We start from the raw sequence: 19,582 nt of genomic DNA, 5'->3' as shown, positions 1-19,582 counted from the left end.
TTTCTCATTCATCTTACTCGTGAGATCTACCTTCCCGCTCTACTTATTAGTCTATCGGTTATTATTTTGAAGGCTTATGACTTCAGATGATCTTTCAAATAAACTCTTTTAAGAAAGTATTCTGTAAAAAAAATAAATAAAATAAAATAAAAAAAGAAAGTATTCTGTAATTCATCTCTACTTTCTTTAACATTTACTAAGGCAATACTCTGTGTCTCTGGGCTCCCTCGATATCCAGGATATCATAAAGTCAGGAATATTGTATAAACATACTGGAAAGGGAATCATTATTTTTATATTGAATTGGGAAGGATAAAGTATGGAATATCTTCACCTGTTTGGACTTAGATTTGATTCTTCTCAGATCAGTGACAGATTCATACGTAGAGAAAAATTGAGGTTCTCATCTGTATGTTGTTTTTTATTACATTATTTTGCTTCAGGCTCAAGCATATCAAAGTAATTCAGACACTGTGGATGAAATCATCTGATTTCCATCAATAAATGTCTACTAAATCCTTCTGATTATAGGCAGTTGGTATTATTACATAGTTATAGGAAGACATGGTAATATCATGCAGTAATTAATTGGAGTCTACGTGGCTCAGATTTATACAACATTTAATGCCTATACTTATAGCTAGGCTGTTTCTCACTTAAGTGATTTAAGTAGACTTTGGTATTGAAATGGATTCTGTTTCTTGGTTTGAATATGAGTCTATTGCTTTCTACCCCTGCTCATTATATGCAGGTTAAGAAAAAGTTCTTCCCGGTTTACCACTTTCTTTTTTATCATAGAAAACTTCTTATTCCATACAATTGAAAATGGTTGTTGACTGATTAATCACATAAGTAATCACATAAGTTGATTAAGTTGGGGAATCATAAATCACATACATACACAAAACATTTGACTTTTGCTTAAAATCACAAGGTTCACATTTATTCACCATTATTTTGAGGTGGAGCCAAGGTCTTTGCTATAAGCTAGAGGAGTGTCTTTTTTTTTTTTTTTTTTTTGTATAAGCTGTATCCCTAAAGGAACCTCTACAAATTCTAGTTTCAATTTCTTCAGTGTTAATTAAGAATGTAAAGACAGTGACCAGCAACCCAAGTAGAGAGGTCTGTACAGATTTTTATGATCCTTGCTCCTACAATGGTAATTTTTTTAAAGGATTTTTTCTTTATTGAGTCTTTCCAAAACATTTGACTAGTTTCAGGAAAGCAACAACTCCCTTTCCATTGCAACTCATATTTTATAGGAATATTATTTAATTAAATTATGTAATTACATTAATAGGCACAACTGGCATAAATAGGGCTGTAACAAACACAAGTGAATCTTGGTAAGCATATAACCCAAAGTTCATGGTATATGAAAGAGTATTTTGCCAGTTTCAGTGTTCCACTGGCTACATACAGTCTTGTAGGTATCGTTTAGTTCAGTTTAGATATTTTATGCAGGGAATGGTAAATATTAATTATTCCAGTGAAACAATGAACTCAAGACCAATACTTTTTTCTTCCTTTTCAAAATATGGCTATATGGCCAGACTTCATCCATTTCAGATTTATCATTTTTATGATAGCTGATTTTGTTTATTTATTTTTATTTTGTTTTGTTAGAGTTAATATACAGACACCTCTGGTATTTTGGATTTGATACATTATTATAGTTTCTTTTTGTGAGTGTGTGTGAGAAGCAAATTTGATGATTCACACCTTACTATTAGCTTCCAATTAAAAAAAAAAGCAAAAACAGAAGTAAATGTTTATAAGGAAATATCTTGAAAAATTTTAGTGAGAATGGATGTGAAGGAAGAATGTATAATAAAGTGGATGATAAGGTCTCAAAAATATTCTAGCCCAGATGTTAAGTGAAAGTAGGTGCAAAATCTTATCAGTAGGTAAAAGACCATCCATTTCTTCCATGCCTGGAGACTCCTTGGCTCCCTATTTATTTTCATCAATGTGCCCCTCTTCTCCTGGCCCAGACTTCCTTTCATTTTCTTCTCTAGACAGAGTATCCATATCTACTTGAACACATTTATGGCCTTATCATACCCTCATTGGACACAGTGGAATGCAGGGTTTAATTCACCTGGAAAACTCTTTATTTCTAGACTTTTGATTCTTAAAATGAACTATTAACCCATTTTTATTGTATAAGCTAAAAGAAATTTCCTCAGAATCAAGGGAGGACTGACTAATGATGTGTTTTGTATAGATTTTCCCTTTTTAATTTTTTTATATAACTTTTCCACAAGGAAATAGCATAAATTCTAAAAGTCTATTTCTTATTAGTCAGCATATTCTTAAAAAAAAAAAAAGGAAGATTATTTATTTATTTATTTATTTGAGAGAGAGAGAGAGAGAAAGTGAGTGAGCACAGTGGGGAGGAGCAGAGGGAGAGGAAGAAAGAGTCTTCCAAGCAGGTTCCACACTGAGCACAGAGCCCATTTTCACGACCCTGAGATCACGATCTGAGCTGAAATCAGGAGTCGGACACTTATGTGACTGTGCCACCCAGGCGCCCCTAGTCAGCATATTCTTAATAAGCTGCTTATCTTGAGGGAAAAATGGTGATTTGCTGGCAATCCTTGGTGTTGCTTGGCTTGTCGGTATATTGCCTTATCTCTGCCTTCATTTTCACATGGCTTCTCCCTGTGTGTGTACTTTTGTCTACATTTCAGGCCATTTTTATAAAGATACTGGTCATGTTGGGTCAAGGTCCACCCTAATGATTTTGTTTTAGTTTGATCACCTTTGCAAAAACCCAGTGTCAAAATAAGGTTACATTCTGGGGTACTACGGGTTGAGACTCCAACCTATCTCTGTGGGAAGACACAATACAATGCATAACATGGGTCATAGTATTAGCATTTGCATTTGAAAAAATCATTTAAAAAAAAAAAAAAGTCTCTCCCAGTCGTGTCCCAGGGCAGATTAGAGTTTGTGTCTTAAAATGTCAATGCCTTGATCTGACTAGAGTGTTATTTATACTTTCCTTATAGTTTATTTTCATAGTCAAAACTTCTTTTAATGAAAGCATTTAACAAAGACAGAAACAAAATTACTTTTTCCGTTGCTTGATTTAAGAATAGTGAATAAAGGCTATGTTATTTAATAAGCTCCTCTATTCATGTATGTTCTCATTGTGTTTACATTTTGGAGACATGTACTTTATTTTATTAGTAGCAAATTTATACTGAGGTACATTTATTATTTTTTTTCTTTTTTAAGATTTTATTTATTTGACAGATGGAGATCACAAGTAGGTAGAGGGGCAGGCAGAGAGAGAGGGGGAAGCAGGCTCCCTGCTGAGCAGAGAGCCCGACACGGGGCTCGATCCCAGGACCTCGGGATCATGACCTGAGCCTAAGGCAGAGGCCAAACCCACTGAGCCACCCAGGTGCCCCTACATTTATTATTTGATGCTTCATTTTGCTTTCATTAGTTTCTTTGCTAAATGATAAGTAGCATCAAAGTCATGCTCTTCTGAGTTTGCATTCTGACACAGAGTGACACTGCATTATTGAACACTTTTACCCTTTCCTTTTAAAATTCATATTTTTACATCATCTGTGGAAATTGCATGCTTAAAGCTACTAACTGATGAGCAGGAGAAATGCAGGCTGTAAAAGAAGGGGAAATACTGGAGTGTGAGGTACATGTGTACAGCAGATTGGGCTTGTGATGGAAGCTATTTAAAATAATATTTCAGACTTACTCAAGGCTTGCAATAAATACTCTAGTTGGATTATTTCATGTTATTGTGACAACAATTCCGTGTAGCAAGAATGGTATATTGGCCAGGGTAGACTAGGTTGTACTGAGGGAAAAAGACACCCTGGAAGTTTGTTTCTTGTTCCCATAGTGTCTGTTGTTGGTCCAGGTTACTCTCCAGGGCAACTGTTCTCCAGGAGTTCGCTCAACAATCCAGTCTGCTTTGGTATTAAGGCATACCTTATCAACACATGCCTCGTGATCATTGCATTATGGGGAAGGGGGGGCTGACCATCAAGTGCTGGTGATCAAGGCCTCCCCATGGAAAGTGATACCCATCCTTTTTCTCATATTCTATTAACCAAAACAAGGCATGTGGTTATGCTTAATTTTAAGGGGCTTAAAATCCTGTCTTGCTGTGTGATTGGAACATAAGAGAATGAGGTATTGATGAACAATAATATGCCTAATTGAGATGATAATGCTTCCCTTTGGCAGGCATGGAAACTAGGTTCAGAGAGGTTGAGTGACTTACCCAGGGACATAGAGCTACATAATAATGGGGCTGCTAATCAAACCTAAGTCTTTTTTACTTCAAAGACTTTTTGTGTCCTGCCTTCTGTCACAACTGATTCAGCTACCTTGCAGATGATGTGATTCAAATGGTAAATTGATTGCTCCCAGATCTCCTTATGGGGTCCTGTTGCTAAATGTTTGCAGGAGGTGGGGAAGAACTGATGATTGGTGAAGCTGCCATTGAGTCTAGGGTCTGGGAAAATATTCTGGACCCTTGTTTCTCTGGCCTGTCTCCTTTTTTGTTGTTCATATCCTTTTACACCTCAGGATAACCTCTGAAAAAGCATCTGAGTATTCTAAATAAAAGAGAGAAGCCGAACAAATAAAGGAAGGATTTTGCATTTATCTGCTTTGTTAGAGGTGAGGGGAAATGTATAGTCTTGTGACTATTAAATGGATAGTAATGGCAAGTTAGGCTTGTATGGCAGGTTCTAGTCTATAAAACATGTTCATCTATAATCTGAAGGTGCAAGCAAACCTACTTGTATTAACTGGCAGTGGCATTATATCAGTGGGGTGTGATTGTCAAGACAGGCAATACAGTCCAAGATTGCACAGGTAAAAGGGCATTGACTGGCATGAGGGAGGGATCTAGAACACTGCAGTCAGATCTGAGTTAACTCCTGGCCCATCACCTGAGCAGATGTTTTTGCCTCTTGATTCTTCATCTATGAATCAGGAGCATAATGATGACTTCATAGAATCTGTGTAAAGAATAAATGAGCTAAGGCCAATGAAGCACTTAAAACAGTGCTGGGTATCTAAGTCCAAGCTCAGTAAATGCTGGCCACTCTTATTATTATTATGGTGCTTTTTATTGGGAAGATTTTCCAAATAAGGTATGTGAAAATTGAGCTCTGTGTGCCATGATAGATCATAACAGAAATACTAGCCTGGATTCTGGAATATTACAATCATTATCACTAGAGGTAGTGGAATATATTTTGAGGCCAGTAACCAGGATGGAGAAATTACACAACGGCCTCTCACATAGTTTGCTGAAGGAACTAGCAAAATCTCACCCGGAAAAGAGACATTTCAGCAGATACTTGAAGCAGGGACCACTATTGTCCTTGGATCTTTGAAGAATTGTCCTACAGAATAGGTTTTACTCTTATTCCTTATGGAATTAAAAACAACAACAACAACAACAACAACAACAGTACAACTATGGAAGTGACAAGGGGAAGGATATCGATTCATCTGGGGACAAATCTATCAACCATGGAACAAGACTGTCTCCAGAGGTGGTGAGTTTACCATATATGGTGGTATAAGCATTGTTTGGAGGGATATTGACAGGGTCATGGGGATTCAAGCCTGAGAAGAATGATTAGATTAGAGAAACCTCAAATGATACTCAAAACTGAGTTCTGTTATTTTAATCCTGGATTCTGAAGGGGATGAAGCCTTGGTGATAGTGTTTTTACAAAGCTTCCCAGTTGATTCTGTTGTGCAGTCAAGTTTGAGAACCACTGTTCTAACTGAAAAGAAGTAGGTGCTACCGACAGTAGTTCCAGCTACACACCTTAAAACTATAGGTAATCAATTCTGAACAGCAAGAGAGGGTCATTCTGCGCGAGAAACCAGTGAAGCAGGACAGACTTTGTTTAGATTTGGGTTGGTTTAACTCCACATTTTGAGGAGTCTATCCAAACTGATCATTTTGGATAATCATTTGGAAAAAGGGTTGAGGTCCATGGTCAAGGCTGAGTGTCTGTGGCAGAACATCCCATGGAGTGAAACCAGGGACTGTAGATGCTCAGGATTCAACTATAGGGATCAGTCTATTTTTCACCCAAGGGAGCTTGCTATTTTTCATGTTTACTGGCTGGTGAGTGATTCATATGGTGCTGGGGGAGATGTGTTCAAATGAAAAGTGTTGCTTCTATGTAAAGTAACTTATTACTTCCAGGATATTCCAGCCTATTGATACCACAGTGCAGAACAATGCAAATTCATGTGTGTATGCGTGTGTGTGTGTGTGTTGGGGTAAGGAGAAGATGGGAGCACACATAGAAATGCATATTTCCAGGGCATAAAGCATGCCTTCACACTTTCCTCCTCTGACCTTTATGCCAGAAGCATAAGAATGACCCATTGTCCGCTGGCCCTGGAACTTAGTTGTTCCTAATCTCTGGACACTCAGTGGCTGAGCTGGCCTCCCGCCTGGCCAGTTGGCAGCTGTCAGGGTAGCCCCATGTATCCCAAATTTATTCCCATGTGGCTTCTTCCTGCCCGATCCTTCATCCTCTGGCCTGGCATTTTCTCCATGACAGTCTGCCCCTGAACTGCCCTCGCTGCCGCTTTGGTAAAGGCTTGCAACGAAAGGGAGTAACAGCCACTGGCGGATGCAGTTTGTGCAAGCAGCATCAGCAATGGATGAGACCTCCCCCAGGCTGGAAGAAGACTGGAAAAAAGGCCTTCAGCGAGAAGCGAGCTGGCAGGTAAGTGATGTCCTCAGCTCCAGATGGACCCTGGTCCCTCTCTCTCTCAACTCTTCAGCCCAAGTGTAGGTAATTCACATTGGTCTTTTTGTAGAACTGCATTATCTGTAGGCACATCCATTTGGGAAAGGTCCTCATTAATTCCCATTTCTTTGTAAACCATGCAAATAAGACTCCAAATGAATTTACTCTATATTCTCAAGCAAGCTAATGGGGTTTTACAAATCTATAGATGTTGCTAAATTTATACTTTCTTAATAAAGGCCCTTGAATTAACAAGTTGCAGGTGTATATCAAAGGAAACATGCAGATTTGGTTTGTGTGAGTACAAGTTCATTGTAATATAAAAATTTAATACAACACCTGTCATCAGACTTACTTTATGGTGTTATAGTAGCTTGGAATAAGGGTCTTGGTTTTAACCTATTTTAATGAGGTGACCATCTTTTAATGCAACTTGCGTGCCTTTCTTATTTATGCTGAACTCATAATAGGTAGAAGCTCTGTGGTATGCAGAGAGTTCAAGCTAAAGGATTCATTTTGGTGTAGAGGCAGTTTTCATTAAAATATGCAAAGCAGTAATGTTTATATGTTAACAATACCTATTTCAAATTAGCAAAATTATATGCTCCTGTCTCATAAGCTGCCAACTGAAATCCCTTCCTAAATCCTGTTGAATGGCTTTGATTACTCTTCTTCACATTACACATTACACACCTCTAATGCATACTTTTACGCATCCACTGCATTGCTATTTAATTAGACAACAATATTGAAGAGCGATGCCAGAGCTTTTTTTTTTTTTCCCTTAAATGGCACTGCCTTATGGAAAAAGAACATTTCCATGCATGAAGCATTTCTTTTGGGTGGTGTTAGATGAAATGAAACTGTGATTTTCCGTTTTGTCTGTAGCAGAAAGTTTCACAGAAAAAAATGGTGATTCGGGAATTAGTTGATTTTCAACATCAATTATAAAAAATAATTCTTTTTATAAAAAGAAGGAAACTTTTCATAAAATTTCTCCTCTGCAGGAGAAATTTTAGAGAAATGTGGCACTGATATTGACAGGTATGTTCTGTTCTAAGCAATGTGATGTTAAGTAAGGAGCTTCCGAAAAAAACATCCTCCAGCCTGCCATGAAATTGGCGTCCTTCCACTTTGAGTGGGAGCATTATTTAGGAAGTAGGAAAAGATACAGAATGAATCTCTGCGTGCTACTTTGAGAATGTCATGTGGTGGGTCTCCAGGGGGTCTAAACAAATATTCAGATATTTTATGGTAGGTAGTCGTGACTTTAGGATTTTTGTCTTTTGTTTATGTGTTTTCCTTTAGAAAGTTAGCATTTTTATATATAGTCTCTGCCTCAAGGGAGGAGTAAAGGAGAAAGGATGTGAGCAGATGACTCAGAGATCTCTGTAGACAAAATATTTAAATTAGAAACATGGAAGCCAAATGTTTATGTAAAAAAGCACATGTCCTATAATGTCAGCATCCCATGAACCTTTAGCTTAGTAATTTCCCAAAGGCAAATAATGAATATGCTCTCTTTGCTACTTGCTTCCAAAGATGTGATCTTGTATAGCTGGTCAACCCCTGTCATTTGATAACAGAAACTCTTCTGTAGTGGAAGTGGTGCTTATGAAAAGGACATCGTAATCTCTGGTTTGGTCTCCCTGACTCAGTAATGCATGGCAGTGGATGGAAAAGATGTCAAATGTGTCAGCTTCAGCTTCACCTGCCTCCCAGCTTTGAGGACTACCTCTGCCCCATGTTCCAGTCATCAGTATGGCCATGCCAGGTCCACATATGCACAAAGTTGGCCTACTTCTGCTGACAGTCAAGCTGTCCCCAAGGGAGGAAATGAAATATGATGGCACCAGATGCAAGAGCTTTGTGACAATGACTTCCTTTAGCCATCCATGGTAGTGATGAAGCTGTTTTTAAAATAAGTTGTGAGTGATGTTGAAGATTTACTTTAGCCAAATACTGCATTTCTTACTAAAAATGATCCAGTACTTTCCTATTTACCTACTATACCTACTATTTACCAGTTACAGTGCAAGAGGTTTGTGTGTGTGTGCGTGTGCATGAATGCATACGTGTGTGTGTGTGTGTGTGTGTGTGTGTGTGTATGTGGTTGTTTACATCTTTGTAAGACACCTAGAGGTTTAGAAGATTGCCTCCATTTTAGGGATGAAGAAACGAAGACTCAAGGAGGTTATATAACCTGTCAAAAGCCATCTAGTGCTCAAGTTCAGGCCTGTTTGACTCCAGTGCCAATTCCACTTTTGTTGCTGTGTGATCTGAATTGAATTTTATCTCATTTTTTATCTCACGGAATAATAGTTTATGAGCAGCTGTGATGTGGGCAGGCAGGAAGCAAAAGGAAGAAAGGGAGAAAGCATGACAATTTTCTAATAGAATAATCAATCTCTGAATCATTAAGACTTTAATAAAATGTTTTTAATCGTTTATTTTTTTAACCCTTATTCTATACCAGGCATGAAGTTACATTTCTAATTCTTACTAGTACTCTGACAGAGAGATATTATTTGATCCTATTGCACAAGTGGGGAGACTGAGACTTAGTACTGTTAGGGAACATGCCCAGGGTCGCACAGCTGCTAAGGTGCTGAAAAGAGATGTGGACCCACTGAGACTGGCCCTGAGGCCACTGCTCTTACACAAGTCCGCCTCTCAGAGTATATTTTCAAATTATATTTTGATCATACATATTTTAACTATCTCATCTCACAATGATGTGATGGGATTTGGTATTTGAGAAGTCCCCCTGATAGTTTTTTATTTTTGTTTTTGTTTTTGTGTTTGTGTTTTAAATGAAGAGTTGAACAAAAATGGCTTGCTCACTCATTTCTTCAGAATATATTTTAATTGGATGCTGTTTGCCTTAAATGCACCAGCTTACCCATGGAGGTGGAAATGAAGTAGATGCAATTTCTAGAATAACTATAAATCTGAAAATCCATTTAAGCATATAACCCATACTGGAAAACCAACAGCGGCTATGTCAAAGTTAATGCTCCTGCCTCTCATGGTCCAGCTATGGGAGAACCTCTGGAACAGAGGTGGTGGTGGCTTACACCACCAGGTAACAATCTGACCACTGGCAAAACTTAAGGAGTGACTTTGCTTCTTCACTTGTAAAACAAGGGAATTATGCTTGAGTGAGGTCTTGAAAGAAAGGTGGAGGAGGGGGAGCATGGTGCTACTTTCTTGTTCTGGCAATTGACAGTTGAAAGACCTTATGGAGGGGCAAAGGACTTGTTTCTGGATAATATTGTATCTTAGGGTCATTTCCTTTAAAATAACCGATGTAATTGCGGTGTGTCCATTTTGAGCTTCTCTGTCAATACTGCCTATCTGTGCCTGTCTCCCCCACAAGAAGATAAATTTCTCAGGGCAGAGATGCATCTTGTTTGCCTCTGTGTCTCTGCACTTAGCACTGAGCCTGGCACAAAGTCAACCCTGATTAATCTTGCCGAACTGTGGGAATTGCAAATGTGAGTAGGAAGAAAGCTGAGACATGATCTGGCCCTGATATTGCACTTGAAGAACCAAGGCCCAGGGAGGCTGAGTGACTGCCCCAAGTTCCACAGTTGGTTAGTGAGGGGGAAGGGATTACTGCTCTGAGCTTTGGCTTTCTTTTCTCTGGACCACTTCTCTATGAACTTCCTATGCCTCAACTTTCTCATCTGCAAAATTGGAGCTAGACCATTCTATCTGTGTCTATTTAGGTATCTTTATTTATTATAGTACCCCTGTCTAGACAGGTGTTACAACATAAGCATCAAGAATATGGGATCTAGGGCTAGTCTGCTGGGTTCTAAACTTGGGGTCATCATTTTCGAAGTATGTAAACTCTCTGTACTTCAGTTTCATCCTCTATTCAACTGTAAAATGGAGGTAATTATCCTAGCTACCATATAGGATTGTTGTGAGGAGTAAACGTGTTAATTTATGGAAAGTGCTTAGAAGAGCACTTCAGTAAGTACTGTAAAGTGATCCGTTGCACACACTGTATGTGTCAGCTACTGTCTACCTACTGTCTATATAATGCTTTCAGCTACTCAATATTTCTTTGAATACCTACTATGTGCCAAACATATCCACAGTTAAGTGGATGAGAAAGTAGCTAGAGGCAATGCCCTTAAATTTGAGGTCATGGTGGGATAAGTGCAGCAGGTCACTATAATTACAGAAGCACGATAAAATGCTTTGTATCATGGAAACACTGAAGAATAAGTTCATAGAGGAGGTAAATCTAGAGCCAATAAGGCTTTAAGCAAGACAAAGAACTGGGAAGAGAATTCAGGGCTAGAGAGAGCAGATCAGAGATAGGAAAGGGAGAGACTCTAAGGTGTGTGTTAAGCAGCCAGTTGTTCTGGGTTCTAGTCTTTCAGTGTGAGGCAGGAGGGGTGGAAGATGAGTCTAAAGAGGGAGAGAGTAGAGAGGTCCTGTGTGGTCAGACCAACTAGCTTCAAATGGCCGTGGGGAACCATGGATAGGTTTTAAGCAGAGGTATGACGTAAGGATCAATTTTATTTTTTATTTTTTTTTTAAAGAAAGATGATCCTGATTTCAGTGTGGATGATAAATTGAGGTATGGTAAGAATAGAGACCAAAAACCCAGTGAAGAAGGTGCTTCACTATTTTAAGTAAGGGCTGGTTGGATCCTGGAAACAAGATGGAGATGGAGGGGAAATTCAGAATTATATAGAAGATACCAACCTCAGGATTTGATGATTGACTGATGCACGGTGTGAGGATATGGGAAGAGTCAAATGGCCCCCAGGTTTTTCTTTTTCTTTTTTTTTTTTTTTAAAGATTTTATTTGTTTATTTGACAGAGAGATCACAAGTAGACAGAGAGGCAGGCAGAGAGAGAGAGAGAGAGAGAGAGAGAGAAGCAGGCTCCCTGCTGAGCAGAGAGCCCGATGAGGGACTCGATCCCAGGACCCCGAGATCATGACCTGAGCTGAAGGCAGCGGCTTAACCCACTGAGCCACCCAAGGGCCCCTTTTCTTTAAGGTGTCTAAGGTGGATATGGGTGGCATTATCTAAAAAGAGATTACCAGACAGAGATGGTCTCTGGGCTCATGGTGGGGTGGATAATAACTAACAAAATGGTGGAGAAGAGTTATAATAAATATAAGTAATATTGTATTTTATACTAGGAAGATAAACAAAACCCAGTGAGGGCTCAGAAATCTCACAGAAGATAATAATATCAGGAATGTACTGATCAAGGGCTTACTTTGTGTGAAGAGCTGTTTAAGAATTCTCCTTATATTAACTCATAGAATCCTTATCATTGTGGCATTAGGGAGATATGAGTAGTATCTTCATTTTATAGATGAGGGAGTTTCAGAGAGGTTAGGAACACTTAATTAGTACATGGGGCCTGGGCCAAAGCAGACTGGATCCAGTCCTTTGTAAGGACATAATCCTTTGTAAGCACCAAAGGATTATGTCTATCCACATGGTGCAAGAGGGCAGGAATGATTTCACAGGGTAGATGGCATTTGAGCCAGGTTTTTAAGGAGGAGCATAATTTTTAAAAAATTTACTTAAATTCACTTTAGTTAACTTATACTGAGTTATTAGTTTCAGGGGTAGAATTTAGTTGTATATAACACCCAGTGCTCATTATATCAAGCATCCTCCTTAATGCCCATCACCCAATCATCCCATCCTCCCACTCACCTCCCCTCTAGCAACCCTCAGTTTGTTTCCTATAGTTAAGAGTCTCTTATGGTTTGCCTCCCTCTCTGTTTGCATCTTACTTTATTTTTCCTTCCCTTCCCCTATATTAATCTACTTTGTTTCTTAAATCCCACATGAGTGAAATCATGTATTTGTCTTCTTCTGACTGACTTATTTCGCTTAGCATAATACTGTCTAGTTCCATCCATGTCATTGAAAATGGTGAGGTTTCATTCTTTTTGTTGGCTAAGTCATATTCCATTATAGATATATACCACATCTTCTTTATCCATTCATCTTTTGATGGACATCTGCACTCTTTCCATATATTAGCTATTGTGGACACTGTTTAAACACTGGGGGCCTGGTGCCACTTTGATTACTATGTTTGTATCCTTTGGATAAATACCCAATAGTGCACTTTCTGGGTTGTAGGGTAGTTCTATTTTTAACTCTGTGAGGAAAATTCATACTGTTTTCCAGAGTTGCTGCACTAGTTTGCATTCCCACCAACAATGAAAGAGAGTTTCCCTTTCTCTACATTCTCGCCAACATCTGTTGATTCCTGTGTTAACTTTAGTAATTCTGTCTGGTGTGAGGTGACATCTCATTGTGGTTTTGATTTGTGTTTCCCTGACGCCAAATGATGTTGAACATTTTTTCATGTGTCTGTTGGCCATTTGTATGCTCTCTTTGGAAAAATGTTGATGTCTTCTGCCCATTTCTTGGCTGGATATTTTTTTTTTGGGGGGGGTGTTGAGCTTGATAAGTTCTTTATAGATTTTGGACACTAGCCCTTTATGTGATAAGTCATTTGCAAATATCTTCTCCCATCCCACAGGTTGCTTTTTAGTTTTGTTAACTGTTTCCTTTGTTGTATAAAAGCTTTTTATTCTGATGAAGTCCCAATAACTCATTTTTGCTTTTGTTTCCCTTGCCTTTGGAGACATGTCTAATGGGAAATTGCTGTTTATCAGGTCAAAGAGTTTGCTGCCAGAATTCTCCTCTAAAATTTTGATGGATTCCTGACTCACATGTAGGTCTTTCATCCATTTTGAGTTTATTTTTGTGTCTGGTGTAAGAAAGTGGTCCCGTTTCATTCTTCTCTATGTGACTGTCCAATTTTCCCAACACCATTTGTTGAAGAGACTATCTTTTTTTTCCCCCCATTGGATATTATTCCTCCTTTGTTGAAGATTAGTTGACCATAAAGTTGAGGGTCTGTTTCTAAGTCTCTGTTTTCTTCCATTGATCTATGTTTCTGTCTTTGTGCCAGTACCATACTGCCTTAATGATTACAGCTTTGTAATATAGCTTGAAGTCTGAGGAGGAACATAATTTTTGAGCAGTAAAAGCCTGAGTTAGAATCAGAATCCTGGCTCTCCTAAATCACTGATCGTGGATATGCCCTACATGAGACAGACAGAACAGTCTCTTATACTTGTCTCTCTCTGAGTTCAGCAGGTCTCCTAAGGTTGTTGGACTAGCTGAGTTCCTCAAGGTGGGACAGGTCAACTACATTGCTCCGAAAAAGGTTGCACACAGTGAAAGAGGCTTCTAATAAGTCTTTTCCAGTACTCAGCAGGTCTGTGCCCAATAGGCTATGATGTATGGGAAATGGTAGACCTGGAAGCTGGAGGTCTAAGGAAGATCTACTGGTGATATATGTGTGGCCTCAGACAAGTCCCTCATCTTTCTGAGCTGTTTTCTTCTTTGTTAGATGGGGAGCAAAATATCTACCTCCCAGGTAAAAATTCAGTGAAACACTGTGTGTTTGAAAGAAGTTCATCTGCTGTAAAACATCAAATAAGTGTAAGATTTTATCTCTATTAAGTGAAAATAAAGCAGAATCGTGTTATTGAAATAATGTCAAATACAGAAATAATTTTGTGTACTCTCTCCCTCTTCCAATTCCCTTCCAATTCCATTACTATTTGTGTTTTGGTTTCTATGTAGGAAAGAAAAATAAGTAGGTTTGATGGTGTTTTCTGTTCTCAGGAAAGGATTCGTTTTTTTAATGTTTGAAGCACCTTACATTGGGATCAATGGAATAGTAACTCACATTTTGAGTCTACTTCTTGTTTAGAGAAGTCTGCTTCAAGATACCAAAGCAATCTATCAGATGATAAAATGGTGATGTTGTGTCAAAGTCGGCACCTGAGGATGTGGACTGACCAGTTTTGACTTTATGTCAAAGGTGTAATGGACTTAGCAAGAAACCTTTGAATGTAGAACATGGAAGAGTTTAGGTTAATTAGAAAACAAGTTCCTTTTCTTCTTCATTGTTACATTTCTGACACAATGGTATGTTTAAGAAGACTCCTTTCCTTGCTGGTTCCAGTTTTTTGTTGTTGCCTTTTAAATTATGTGGGACTCATTCATTCATTAATTAATTAATTCATTCATTTTGGTCCAGGAAAGTAAAGTGTTTGATGTAGTTCTTAGATTCAAGAAGAGAACTGGGGGTAACCTGTCATTGTGTCTTTACCCTACATGCTATGCTCTTCATTCTGAGCAGAAGCAAGTCCAAAGGCTGAAGATAGATAACATTATAGAGCTTCTCTCCCTAGCTTATTCTTAGGTCTAACAAACAATTCTTAGGTTAAGGAAATTCTTCCTTATGGTGGATTTAAATGGCACCCTTTGCAGCTTAGGACCTGTTCTGCTTCTTCATCCTCCCTGGAGGTGGAGAAAAACAGCTCAGTCACTGTCCTCAGGAATCAGCCTTCCTGGCCTTGAATATAATTATGAAAGCAGCCCTCAGCTTATGCTTCTCATGGCTAAGCAACCTAAATCCTTAGGTATAATTCTTCATTCCCATCTTCTTGAGTTTCTCTGAACATTCTCCAAGTCTGCTCATTACCCTTAACTTCTATAGCCTAGAAATTTTCAAGAGAATCCAGCTAGGGGTAACCAGTAGTGATCATCTGCTCATTCATTTAGTGAGCTAAAACACATTTATTGAGCTCCACATTTTAAATACTAGACCTCTGGGCAAAGCACTGAGGGTACAGAGATAAGTAAAAACAGCATAATATAGCACTTAAGAGCTAGGTTCATATCATGGATCACTGCTTACCAGCTGTATGACCTTGGGCATGTTGTTTAAACTCTATGTCTCAGTTCCCTCATGGGCAAGATGAGATAATGGTGGTATCTATCTCATAAGGTTGTTATGAGGATTAAATAGATAAATACATGCAATATACTTGGAATAGTGGTTGACACATAGTTATGGCCATGTAACTGTTGGTTATACAAAATAAAAATTAAATAAGATGCAGACCCTGCCCTCGAGCTATACCCATTCTAGTTGAAAGGATATACTAATAAATAAGCATCTAATTGCAATTTGGTATGTTCAGTACTTTAGCAACATGTGGGATGGAAGTTCAGAGGACCAAGAGGAATTATGTCTCAGGGCTTCAGGAATGGCTTCATGATTCAAGGAAGGTAAACTGTTTGATATACTTCTTAAATTCACATATCATTGACTTATAGCCTGAGAGAGAACTTGGGATGACATCTCATTGTTCACTTTCACCTTGCAGATCACTGAGTTGGATCTTAGAGGAAGAGTAAGGGATTTCTAGGTGGTGAAGAGGATGAAAAGGCATTCTGGTCATACAGAGCCTTGTGAACAAAGAACTGAAAGAGTAAATGTTGGCACATGTTTGAAAAACGATGAGTGGCTAGTTGTGTTATGGGCATGGTGGGAAATGAGGCTGGGAAGAGGGTCTTCCATCTGGGTGACATTAGATTGTGAATGGGGTTGGAGGCCTTTTATCTTTATCCTTATCCTTAACCTAATCCATGCTCAGGAAGCTGTATTTTAAAAAAAGCTATAGATCAGTCAGGGAGGCTGCCAAAACACTCCATGCTTCTCTTCTAGTAGTTTTCTTACTCTGTCTTGGATCAGAGTTATGTGTCAATCCCTGGAGGCCAGAATCTAATCTTACTCATTTTCTTTTTTCTCCCAGGGCCTAGCATAGTACCAGGCATGGAGCAGGCTTAAGTCATGTGTGTTGAAATGAAGTTTGCTGTGTACTACCAGTGCCCTCATCTGCCTAGTCTAGGACAGCCAATTGCATTTTTGCATGAATGAACAAATGCAAATAAATGAATCCAGGGATTTTACAGTTTTCAAATTTGACTCAATTTCAAGCACCTCTTGGGAAAAGAATAGTTTGTGTAAAAACTCCAAAACCAATACGAGAAACAAATCCTCCCTGTGGTGTTTTTGCCTTTTACATTCAGCTTCTTGTACTCCTGTATGTCATGTTCCTGGGCTGATTATTCTGATTGGGGCCTGGTGAACCTGTGCTGAATTTAAGATTTATATTTTTCCCTTCTTAAACTCCTTCTTGAGCAGTGACTTACACAGGTTACAGTGTTCACTGATCATGGATAAAGAACATTGACAATGTGGAGGGCAGATTTTAAAAGAAGGTTGGGGGAAAAAGGCAGGTCTTGAGCATCAAAAGAGACAAATATGTTTTACATCAAGTTCCCCTGTTGAAAAAAAAAATGTCAAAAGAAGTGAGAAATACTCAAGTTGTAGCAGCTGGTTGAATGCAGTGACTCTCTCACTTAGGGCGCAAAAACCGCAATTTTCTATCTAATTCACTACTCAATCATTCCATGGCCCCTGTCTCAAGCTCAATTTAAGCTCAGTCCCCAGTACACAGAGCCCCTGTACAGTGTATAAAGAAATGACTAGCTGAAAGGACTAAGGGGAAGAAGGAGCCATGTGGCAACCCAGGGCTTGAGTTACCAAGTGGTCCTGGGATCACATGGCATCTCTCTCCAAGGGCTCTCAGAAAGTCCATGTAAAATAGGTCATTTCTCCTTTAGCCTTTAAATTCGATTATCACTGACTGATAGGATAATATGATCAGACATAGCCTGATGGTTCTGTTCAAGAGCTCACCACATGTATTGGGGAAACAGACAAATTTACTGGAGACTCGGGGGTAGTGCTTGGATTGAAAGTTTGATGCCTCAAGGGCTTTGAATTGAAATGGAAACAGGCTGGCTCTGCAGAACTCTATTACTGTTGATGACTATTTGTCTTTTTCAGAGAAGTTAGGGTGAGCAATAAATATGACTGCTCTTTAGGGAGAGCGTCCTAGGAACGGTTAGATCTTTCCTTACACATGTCAATTGTATTTCAGTTTTCAAAGGCACTTTTCCATTTATACTCCTTTTTCAAACTCCCTAGAAGCCCTATGAAGGAAATGGCAGCAAGATTATTATTACCAACTGTCAAATGAATAAACTGAGGGCTGATAGGTTAAGAGCCTTGCCAAACAGGACCAAGACTAGAACCTGAGTATGAAGTGCAATCCTGTGCTTGTGCATGCAGATCAAGCTGCCTCTCTGGTCACTGGTCAAGGGTGTGCTTTCCTGAAGCTTGTAAAAAATTGCATTCTTAAATTAGTACCTAATTAGACCCAATCAATTGTCCCTCTCCTAAAAAAGCGTGACATTTAAAGCTAAAAACTGTTATGTAACTGCTTCTGAGGAAGAGCTTCACTCCCTAACACCAACAATGAAATTGTCTGGTGAAAAAGCAAGATGCTCATGCTTCTCCGTGCTGATCATAATGCTTCCGGCATGGGCTTCGTGCAGCGGTGGGAGTCCAGCAGGGCTATTACACAGTCAGTAATCCAGGGTATGCTGCAGAAATACATAATTTTGCGTAACACTCTAAGAGACTTTATTTTCAGTATTGCTGAATTTCTTTTTTTTCACACTGGAAAAGGAGGCACACTATCTCCCGCAACTCAGCTTCTTGCCAAGATGTGACTTAAATAGCATGAATCACCTCCACCCCACCTTTTGGTTGAAGCGATGTTTCAGTGAATTAAAGACCTGAATTAATGAGACCAAAATATTTTCTTGATAAATTTTTGGAAATTGAAATGACCAAGAGGTCACATGACCCAGCTTTGTTATTTGTGTGGGAATAATAATAACCTCTTAGATGCCTCAGTCTTTGAAATATGTTCTTTTCCTTAGTAATTGATTTTGGTGTTCACACTTGGCTTGAGGAACTATGGAGAAGGATCCTATGCTCTACTTTTCTTGCATCATTAATGTACTCTTCATGTGTGTGTTTCATTTGCCTAGAGTCAGGGTACTCTTTCTCTCCCATCTCCTTTCTCAACCGAAAACACAATACATTTTTTTAAAAATCCTTATCAACTCACACTTACTTAACATTCTAGAATGTAATATTAGTTATATTATTTATAAGCTTGAGCTCTGAAGTCAAATCAATGTGAGGTTGAATCCTGCTTTGCTATTGACTACTTGGATAACCTTGGATATATTTCTGCTGTAGAGCCTCCATTTCATCACCTTTAAAATGGGGTTACAATAGTAACTTTTTTTTCTACAGTAATTATGAAAGTTAAAGGAAATAAGCTACCCAAATCCCTTGGCCAAGCAATTACCATGTCAAAAGCACTGAGTAAAACTTAGCAATTGTTACTTTTATTATAAAGATATTTCTGTTTATACCAGAATCATGATAATTCTGTTCATGATCCCATTCATGCCAACCCACTAAGAAGTGAAATATAGAAAGAGATGATCAAAAGTTATCATATTATCAGTTAAAATTATTGTTTATATAGTAAAGCAAAGATATTTAGAAAAATTTAAAAAACTGTTAGAAAAAAATGAGAATTGAGTTAGTTGATTCCATATTAAATGAATATACAAAAATTAACAACTTTATGGCATAGTGGTGATAACCAGTTAGAAAATACAAAGGTAAAAATCATTCAGTATAGCATTAAAATGTAAGCAATCTAAGAATAAACTTACTGAGTGATAATGCACATTCTGTATGGAGAAAACAATAAAACCAACAGAAGACATAAAAGAAAACTTGAATGTATGAAAAAAAGTGTCATGTTCCTAGAAAGGAGCAATCAATACTATCAACACTTTCATTCTTTTTTTTTTTTTAAGATTTTATTTATTTATTTGATAGAGATCACAAGTAGGCAGAGAGGCAGGCAGAGAGAGAGAGGAGGAAACAGGCTCCCTGCCGAGCAGAGAGCCTGATGCGGGCTCGATCCCAGGACCCTAGGATCATGA

At 38.5% G+C, this 19,582-nt stretch overlaps 1 protein-coding gene across 2 annotated transcripts in view; it reads left to right on the top strand.

Annotated features, from left to right (window-relative positions):
• The window catches only part of PPARGC1A (PPARG coactivator 1 alpha), a 654,192-nt gene that overhangs the window by 347,630 nt on the left and 286,980 nt on the right, over nt 1–19,582 (top strand). Inside the window, exon 1 of one of the 2 annotated variants that reach the window (XM_047719014.1) lies at nt 6,582–6,749. The exons of the other annotated variant lie outside the window; for it this stretch is intronic. Within the exon in view, the coding sequence (XP_047574970.1) occupies nt 6,654–6,749 (96 nt within the window). The 5' untranslated portion in view covers nt 6,582–6,653. Of the gene's footprint in view, nt 1–6,581; nt 6,750–19,582 lie in introns of those variants that run through there. 2 annotated transcript variants of the gene reach the window in all.

This window comes from Lutra lutra, chromosome 2, assembly GCF_902655055.1.
Source record: "Lutra lutra chromosome 2, mLutLut1.2, whole genome shotgun sequence".
NCBI lineage: Eukaryota > Metazoa > Chordata > Mammalia > Carnivora > Mustelidae > Lutra > Lutra lutra.
Note: the sequence above shows the minus strand (reverse complement) of the source record. Positions and strands in the feature narration are given on the sequence as shown.